The sequence below is a fragment of the Lactuca virosa genome, chromosome 8 (genome assembly GCF_052849685.1).
Source record: "Lactuca virosa cultivar CGN04683 chromosome 8, Lactuca_virosa_CGN04683_v6, whole genome shotgun sequence".
NCBI lineage: Eukaryota > Viridiplantae > Streptophyta > Magnoliopsida > Asterales > Asteraceae > Lactuca > Lactuca virosa.
This window is the reverse complement of record NC_136433.1, coordinates 163,756,270-163,766,652: the sequence shown is the minus strand read 5'-3', so window position 1 is coordinate 163,766,652 and position 10,383 is coordinate 163,756,270. Positions and strand designations below refer to the sequence as shown.

The 10,383-nt window shown below is 30.7% G+C and overlaps 1 protein-coding gene across 1 annotated transcript; it reads left to right on the top strand.

Moving 5' to 3' along the window:
- The first annotated feature begins 488 nt into the window (after nucleotides 1-488).
- On the top strand, nucleotides 489-3,472 carry BRIZ1 (zinc finger (ubiquitin-hydrolase) domain-containing protein). The gene is made up of 9 exons (XM_079069621.1): nucleotides 489-883; nucleotides 979-1,087; nucleotides 1,263-1,377; nucleotides 1,480-1,577; nucleotides 1,948-2,054; nucleotides 2,246-2,486; nucleotides 2,624-2,677; nucleotides 2,745-2,953; nucleotides 3,032-3,472. The coding sequence occupies exons 1-9, from the start codon at nucleotides 543-545 to the stop codon at nucleotides 3,252-3,254; spliced, it is 1,497 nt and encodes a 498-aa protein (XP_078925747.1). The 5' UTR covers nucleotides 489-542; the 3' UTR covers nucleotides 3,255-3,472.
- The last annotated feature ends 6,911 nt before the right edge of the window (nucleotides 3,473-10,383 follow it).

The window sequence follows — 10,383 nt, the reverse complement described above, 5'->3', positions numbered from 1 at the left end:
TTTAAGTTAGCTTACTTAATGAATTGAATTCGGATGTCCTATTTGTCAAATAGTAATTAAAGGGTATGGTTTAATAACAAAATGATTGGAATAAAATATACTCATGTAAAACAGAAAATGGAAAAGAAAAATATGTAAGGTAATGTTACAGTTTTACACTTTTACTTCTATTCTATAATTAATTAGCTATAATAATAACTCTTTTGTAATAAAAAATATTTAAACTTATGGAGAGTTTATTAAAATTCAAATAAAGTTATAATACAAATATATATTTTATTCAAATTAGTGATGAAATGAAAAAAATATGCATAAATAACCGTCTCAGAAAAAAATTTACAAAATGAAAAAAACCACCTTCTTAATTAACATGTTTTTATGCAAAGAAAAGAAAAGTTAAAAAAATAAAAAATATATTTTTATTTTATTTTTTGGTTTTCTCTTATATAAAAAGCCAATGGTGGATGATTTTCCGTTAAGCCCATTTCTTCTCCCGGTTTGCCCGCCAACAGACCCATCGATTTTGTTAGAGGAAGAATAGAATGTTCGCTCTCCGAATTCACACAGTTGATACCTCCCAACCGCCGTTTGCGACGCAGTTCGGCGGTGGTGCCGCTACATCCGGCACCAAATCCGCCGTCGCCGGAGGTTCAAACCCTAAGTCTAAGAAAAACTTATTCAGTCCTACTGAACTCAAAGGTGTAGTCCATCTCTTCCGCAATCTACCAACCTTCAGCTCCTCCCCCACTATGACGTTGTTCAACGTCACTACACGCACCACACTTGCGTTTATCGTTGCTGTACCTAACTACCTTTCGCCTGAAGAGTTCATCACTTTCTGTGGCTCTCACGTCGAGTACTTCACCGATCTCTGTTTCATCAGGTATTGCCTCGATTACATCCGGATATTTTTCTTGTAATTTGTTTTTTGTTTTCAGTTGTGGATTGAATTTCGTGTGCGTTTTGCGATGTTTGAAGAAATGATGCGGTGGAAGAACGGTATAGCGTGCTTATTAAGCTGGTGAATCAAGCGGCTGCTGATGGATTCTGTTGTAGTTACAACGGAAAGCGGTTTGGTCCTTCTGAGGTATTCTTGATCTTGTTTTCTCTCATTTGAGAGATTATTTGATTTGAAGTACGTTCGAGTGATTTGTGTGTTAAATCATCACGTTGACTTGCCATATGTATATAGTCTATACATATCCATAGATGCACTTCTAATTGATTGATTTTGGATCATTTTCGTTGCGTTTAACTTTCAGACTGAGGTTTGCCATGTCTACTTCGCTCAATTAGTGGAATACACAGATTCATCAGAGATCGCTAGCATCCCTCAGCCAGGGTATACAGAATTGCCTACTTGTCCTGTTTGCTTAGGTAAGCTGCTGTTAAATCGTCACAGATTTTATTATACCTGTATCTTTGTGTGTGCACATGGGAATTGTTGATGATATATTTCAATTAATCTTCAAATGGTAGAGAGATTGGATCATGACACAAGTGCAATAAAGATTACAGTATGCGACCATTCCTTTCAATGTTCTTGCATTACAAAGTGGCCCTTCTGGTCTTGCCAGGTTGGTTCCATTATAATTATGCCCCTTGTGATTCTTTTTATTTATTGATATTTCACACAATTCTTCGGGTGCAAATGTTAGAACTTAGAAATATTGATATGTTGGCATCTAACTAGTTCATTTTCACACAATCTCCTCCACATGAATTAATCTTTGGAATGTGAAATACTCTTATTAGATTATAGATTTTGAGTATCTTCAGCTCTAATGGTAACTCTAAAGAGTCTTGATCTGAAGAAGATATATAACAAACTTTGCAAGAATGATTAGATTATAGAAAAGCATGCCTCCTATGTACTTTTATTGGCTTTTCTCCTCTTCATCTGGTTAATGAAATTAATAAAAAGTTAAAAATTGTGTTTGGTGTTAGGTCTGTAGACTTTGTCAACAACAGGATGGAAAACCAACTTGTGCAGTTTGTGGAACATCTAGCAATCCATGGGTTTGTCTGATATGTAGTTTTGTAGGATGTGGAAGGTAACATATTACTCCTAATCTCCTGTTATTAGAGCATTACACTTTGTAAAACCTTCCCAATTATAGCAATTTTATCCAAATACAAAGCATAAGTTTTCAAAATATTATGTCCTAATAAGAACCAAATTGGAAGTACAATGTTGACATTGGTATTTCTTGCATTTAGCCCTAATATGTATTAATGTGTGAAGGTATGAAAAAGGACATGCTATTGAGCATTTTCGTCATGCTCAACATAGCTATTCACTTGAACTGGAAACACAGCAGATTTGGGATTATGTTGGTGATAAATATGTTCACCGATTAAATCAATCAAAAATTGGTAGCAAATCAATTGCAACAAATCATCAATGTGAATCACTTGAAGGGGAATGTGGTGATAAAGAAGATGATGAAGTTGATGGAGCACTTTTTAGCACCAAAGTTGATGCGGTAACTTTATATATATATATATATATATATATATATATATATATATATATATATATATATATATATATTTTTTTATAAAGTTGCTAGATATTTTTCTCATTTAATTTGTTCTTTATTTAAAAAAAAAAAAAAAACAGATTGTAGATGAATACAACTTTCTTCTTGCAACCCAGATGGAGACCCAACGACAAGTAAGTCTTTTTTTTGTATAAAATATAAATTATGAAGTAATGAATATATAATATATTTTTTTTCCAGCATTATGAAACGTTGCTTGCTGAGGCAAAAAGTCGAAAGGAGATATTGATAGGTGAAGCGATACAAAAAGCTGAAGCTGAAAAGACACAGGAAATTCAACATAAACTTGAACAAGTTGCTAAAGAGACAAAATCTGTTTCACATGTTAATGAAGATCTTGCAAAAGAGCAAGAAAATCTCAAGAGAAAATGCAAGGAAGTCCAAGACAGGTTCTTACCTGTATCTATATCTATATCTGTATCTATATCTGGTATTTATACTTATACCTGTATTTGTGATGATTTTAGGGAAATTGCATCATTGAAATTGAAGGAAGAGAAAATAGTTGATCTTGAGGAACAGATAAGAGACTTGAAAATTTATATAGAAGCTCAAAGAACACTGGCAACATCAAGTGATAGAGAGGAGATTAAAGGGGGAACAGTTTTGCCTGTTCAACCAAATCAGTCAAGCCCCAAGACTAATAATAATAATTCTAGAAGAAGAGGAGGAGGGCGAAAACGTAATTAGACCATTTTTTATTTCTGGAGTTTTGAGTGTATATAATAAAAAAGTTGGAAATAAAAGGGTAAAAGAGAGAAAGAGACAGAATAAATGCCAATGGTGTTGTAGAATGTTGACTGTATTGTTAATTGCTTGCTCTTTCTTTTCTTTTTCTTTTTTGTTTTTGTTTTTTAAGGATGTATGGTTTGACTTTGACTAGAAAGTATAAAAGTGACATTTAGGTAGCTATTTGGTTTGATTATGACCCCTTTTTCCTCATACTTTCTCTCTCCAAAAAAGAAGATGATTTTCTGTTATTTAGGTTGTTAAAAAGATAACTAACTTTTTGATAAAGATAACGACTGTATGGCAAGATTTTCAACAAATAACAACTTTTTCATTGAATTTTCATTATTTGTCTATATAATCTATTATATTAGATATTTATGTTGAACCTAGTCAGCATACTTTTATGATCTCAATTTATTAAAAAATCTTTTAGATTATAATGTCAAAATAATAATGCCTTTTGTTTTATATTAAAAAATGCAATCATTTTGATCCACAAATGTTGCTAATCAATAATTAATATGGTAGGTGTTTGATTAAGACAATTGCTAATTGTATCCCTTTAAGTACCGTGTTACTCATCCTCTCTTTTTTTGTGTTGATAAAGGCTTGATTGACACAACACTTGCTCCTTTTCTTGGGTAATTTTAAAGCCACAAATTCAATTCCAAATACCGAATGAGTTGATTGAATGATATATGTCATTTACGACCACTTTTAATATATTATTAAATTTGTCTCATAAACTAATAGATTATATTAAATTTATCCAAATTCATGAAACAGTACTTTTCAATTTACATTAAATATCATTATATTTATATTTGATTTTCAAATCAAATCTTATACTTTTTAAAACTTTAGTATATATATATATATATATATATATATATAACACAATTTTTTATAGAGATCTAAATAACTATAAATAATAAAACATAAACTTGATTTTATTAATTATGAGATATTATAACTGTAGAATTATTAGAATTATTGTGTGTTGCAAATGGAGAAATGTAGGAATTTAGTTGAGCAGCATAAAGAGCTTTCCATCCTGACTGTGATGATGATCCGTTGTAATGCAAAAGTGGCAAAATAGTAGGCATTAAATATGCTCCTTGTAAATCAACATTCACATAGTGATTACCTCCAACAAAAACAATACCAACAACTCTATGAGTTGAGATGTCTTGGGTACCAAGCCAAAGTGGAAAATATGTTGGCAACCTATCTTTGCTTAGAAAATGAACTATTACACCGTACTTGTTAGCAATGAGAAAGCTAGTGACCGACATAATCAACCAACAATCTTTTGGTGCGAAACGTGATCCATTGAAATCCAGTGAGTGATTTATGGTGTTTAAACCGTAATAAAAAATTTGTGCATACTCAGCTGGGTGCGCTAACAACTCATTTTGTAAATCTAACGAATTTGACGCCAATTATCTTCACTATAGCCGAGACACAGAACTATTGCACGAAATCCACAATTTCCATCTCCCATGTATGTTTGTGACATATGGATGAAATTCATTTGGAAATTCATTTATAAGTGGATCTGAATTATACATTACTTGTTCTTGGTTGAAATATGAGTTATGCATTTATTGTTCATGATTAAAGGTTGAGTTGAACATTGGAGTTTCTCGAAACGAGTACGTGTTGCGCCTATCCGGTTCCTGGTTTAGATCAAACAAATTAGACCTCATATAATATAATCAGGTGTATAAGTAGAAAGGCTACGTCTAGAAGGATATTGAGTTGATGGCGCTTGAGTTGGTTGATCTTGAGTTGGTGGATCTTGAGGTGGTGGGTCCTGGTTTAAATCGATATGAGTTTTCCTGAAAAGTTTCTTCTTTAAGGAGGGGCGCCCACGAGTAGTTTTGTGAGTAGCAAGTTCACAAACTAAAGTTGTTGACGGCGTGATTAAGTTTAGTAACTTCATTGCTAAAATTAACTTAACAGGTCTTGATTGTTTTTCACTTTTTCGTAATGAGCATTAAACATATTTACCTCAACATCACAACCCAAATCATCATCTTCTAACGATTTTCATTCTAAAAAATCAAGTTTTTTTCCAAAATTTATCGACTGAGTGAAGCGGTATACAATGAGCTTTTGTAACAAAGATAGCTTGTTCATGCGCACATGGCATCCCATAACTTGTATGTACTTGACATCCACAGTTTTCATTAACAAATCCGAACTCTTTGGCCCATTCATATTCTTTGAAAATGATATCAAGTGCATAAATTGAAACGAAACGACACGGTGGTTTTAAATGTGGTATTTCGTAGTACATCATTCCATTATCGATTTTAGACAGTCTAAAGCCCAAACATAGTTGGACTTTTTTTCTTCATGCATGTACACAAACACAATGGAAAATGTCATATTTGTTGGAGTTACACCAACAATCTCCGATAAAGGCATCCGGTACTTGTTTGTCTTATATGTTGCATCCATTAACAAGACATTTGGAAATGCACGCCATATTTCTAATGACCTTTGATGAGCAAAGAATAAATCTTCAAACTCGTATGTCAAAACATTTTCACGACTATAATAAACATATCCATTTTGATCTAGAAATTTCATAGCACCTTGCATTTGAGTTTTACATTCTTTCTCTGTACGTCGATGTTTTTCGTCTGCATTGTAGTTTTGAGAGTAGATACATTTTTCGGATTTATGTTTTTTAGATAATATATCTTTTGGTTTGACATTTTTTTTTTCAACAAATCTTCCACTATTTGACATTCATTTTCAGTTAGTTGTCATGGATAAGGATGACATTTCAAATAGAATGACGACTCATGGTTATAAAGTTCACATATCATTTTTATCTTCCAAGAATTATCTACTGACGAATATCTACCATGTAGCATAAATGAACAATCAATTTTTTGTCCATATTTTTTTGGAGATTTATGTACTTTTGTATGCACCTCCACGGTCACATTGAAATACAACATTAAAGTTACGTGTAGAATTTTTTATGACGATGACATAACCTAAAGTATTTGCTACATTTTGCACCCAATCCATCAATTCTTGATGAGAATTAAACACCTAGAGGTTATATTATTATCAGTAACTAACAAATCCACTCAACGATAACATTGCTGTAACAATATACTAATGAATTTATACATGATCCGTTTCGAATGGCTATGTGTTGTCGAGGAAATATTTACTTTCATTCAAACTTTCATTTTCATCTACTTCATTTGTGTCCATTGGATGAATATCCATTTCGAATGGCGATGTGTCATCGACAAAACAATTACTTTCATTCAAGCTATTATTTTCATCCACTTCATTTGTCTCCATTGGATACATATCATCCCTTTAAACATAACACATAGAAAAACATACATTTAATAAAAAACAATAAAAAAAAAAAAAAAAAACAAGTACAAATACCTCACAATATGTTTTACATATCCATTTTTGCCAACTTGCTATTTAATAAAATATATATTTATAACAAATATCGTACGTTTGCTTTTAAGGACGGTTACTTTAAAATTGACATTGCAAGTCGCTTTCAATTTAACAAATAACAAATATCGAAATTGAAACCAAATTTTCATTTTTATCCCTTCTATTTTTGTTAATGTTTCATAGTTTATATTTTTTATTTAACAAAGTAACATTTATTATTAAATTTAACAATATTCAATAATATTCATTATTAGTCTTTCTTGTAAATGTATTCATGAGACTGATTATACAAATTTTATGATTAAATAATAAGTTTCTATTTGATAGTTTTCAAAATTAATAAAAGTTTTGAGGGCTTAAGATATAAACTAAAAAAACTTGGGTATTTTTTAAAATTATAACTTAAACTGGAGATATAAAATTGTAATATTACATTTCGTTTATTAAATTGATTGGCACATATATATTGACATGATGACTCAACAATATAATGGAACCCTTATCAACATGATAATTGAACGTTATAATGAAACCATTTTCAACATTTGGTGATAAGGTTTCAATAATAAAATGATTGAAAAGTTAAAGGTATAATATATACTATTATTATAAGTTGTACAAGTTACTGATACATTATAATTGAACCCTTATCAACATTTGACGATATAATAGCTTCATAAATCAGTGTGTACTCGACGGGATGCGCTTACACATTGAGCGAACAAATTTGACGCTAAATATATTAATTTTAATTGAGCCTAAAAAATAAGATACGATGATGCTAAAAAAAACCTCTTTGGATGATACAAACTGCATGTTAATGAACATGAATGAAAATTTTTCATCAATTTTAACCGAGCCTAACACATAAAACAAGGTTTGGGGTGGTGTTTTAACGACACATTATGACACGACACGACAAAAATACACGAAACGAAACGAAATCGGGACGAAATCAAAATTCGAATTCGTGTTCGTGTCGTTTTCGTGTCATGATTAAAAAACACGATGTCGTGTCGTGTCGTGTTCGTGTTCATAAATCGACACGAAATTGACACGATTAAGCATGTGGTTGTCGTGTTTTTCGTGTTTGTCGTTTTTGTCGTGTTATATATCTTTAAGTATGAACGAAATACACTAATAGTTATGTAATATTATCTTTGTCGTGTCATGTCGTGTTGTTGTGTTTTAATTGGTTCGTTTTCGTGTTAATGAAAAAAAACACGACATCGTGTCGTGTCGTGTTCGTGTTATACAAAACCTTGTCGTGTGGTGTCGTGTCAGACAAAAGCACGACACGACTGCCCGATTTGACAGCCCTAATATATATATATATATATATATATATATATATATATATATATATATATATATATATATATGATTATTTTACAAAGATAAGTTTTGATATTTAGTGACATTTAAATTAATATGTTCAAGGATCTTAGTGTGCTTAGGGAATCAGGAATGTTAGGTTTTAGAGCTAATTATGAAACCCTTTATAAAGAAACTTTGTTTTTGCAAGTGTTCTTGATTCATGGGCTGATATACTAAATCATGAAGAGAAATTTAGAGATTTTTCAGTCTCGACACAGATTTTTCATGAAAGTTGATATTTTTGCTTTTTGGATCGTGAATGTAAAATTGTAGCAACTCTTCCGTAAAAGCAACAAACCTTCTTTTGTTTATATATAATGCAAACATTATTAACAATTACAGTATTAAAAGATTTTTTAAAAAAAAATTAAGCGAAACTAAAAATATTGGTTTCATGATGATAAATTAGAGATTCAACTATAAAATCTGAAGACGTTAAACGTTTTTGTTCTAAAAAATTATAAAATCCTAACCGAATACAATATATGAATTAAAATATTATCACAATGTAGATTAGTATATAACTTAAACAATTATAATATTCAAATTATGAACAAAAGTATATCTTAAGCCAAATTATGAATAAAATATATTAATTAAAATATTATCTTTTGACTTTATACGCACCGATGTATGTGGACCGTTCAAATCAACCACAGTACATGGTGAGAGATATTGTGTTACATTTACTAATTACTTCAGTAGATATGGGTATGTTTATTTAATTAAACATAAGTCTGAAACCTCTGAAGATAGAGAATCAACAAAGGAAAAAGGATCATGATCGTCCAATCCGGTAGGAGTTGAGACTTTCTTAATCAAGAATTCAGCGACCATATAAGGAACTATAAAAATGTTTCACAGTTGACTCCTCCTAGAACACGGCAACCTAATGGTGTGGCCGATTGACATCTTCTTCTCCAAACGGCCATCATCTCAGATTGACAATACCAACACATTCAACCACTAAAACCATTTCCATCTTCATCGACATGCAACCATTGTATTACTATTTTCTTTCTTTTTGTCTCTCAAATTCCTAGACTGCAAAAAGGGGATAGCATAGAAGAACATACAACCTGGTTTGTTGTATCAATTTTGTTTTTTCTAATGTCTTTACTTTTTTGCAGGCCCTTCTTTTTTTGAAATTTGATTTGCAAGTTATGTTCGCTGGTTGATGATGAACATTGGTTTTTGTATTCTTTAAGAATGAAAGACTGAAACCAGTGTATAATAAATGTATTCTTCAAGAAGGAATGACTAAAACCAACATATTCTTTAATAGTGAAAGGTTGAAAAAAAAAAAGAACTGATGGTTCAAGAATGGTGCAAGAAGTGTTGGTTGGTCGAGAACAAAGATGATAAGAAACGATGATCAATGGAGAAGAATGTATGGTTTTCATATTTCAGTTTGTCCTGACAAACCAATTCTTAAATATATTATAACTTTTTTGTAAATTCTTCAAGAATGTTGTATTATACAGAGAATGTAGTATATATTACAAATATATTCTTAAAGAATATAGTATAAAAGGTTGTGTATATTCTTCAACATGTTGTATATATTATTGTTTTATGTTATGTAACTGGTTGTTTTATGAGAATGCTTCTTATTTTTATAGTATATATTCTTGACTATATTGCAATATATTTTTCTTAAGGAATAATATGTTATTGTCTAATATATGCAGGTGTACTATTTAAGGGGAGTGATATTTCCACTTAATAAATTAATTTATCCACTTGAAATGTACGTTTTAGTAACTTGTACAATAGCTGCAAAGATGTTGTACCTCATGTGGAATGTTATATGAGAATGAACTAGAAAATAAATTTGAACGTGTTGAATGAAATTGCATTCTAAAAATTTGATTTAATTTGAATGTGTTGAATAAAATACAAAATATGATTTGATTTTTATTAGTTAATTTGACTTGATTACCTAAAATATATGTACTTTTTATCTCTTAATAATACATCATATTTTTTCCTTAGGACATCCACAATGCATTGAACTCTAGAGTTAAAAACTTCCTTTTTCCATTGAAAAGTTCAATAGCCATTGAACTCTAAATCCATTTAATGTCAATGGGACATCTCAATAGAGTTTAATCCATTAAATGAGAAATAGACTTGTCATCTCATTCAACTCACCATTATGGATGTTATTATGATTAATGATGTCGCCAAAGTGATATTGTCTCTTATTCTTCTCCATTCATATTTCACCTTAAAGTCAAGTGTAATATAAACCACGGGAAAA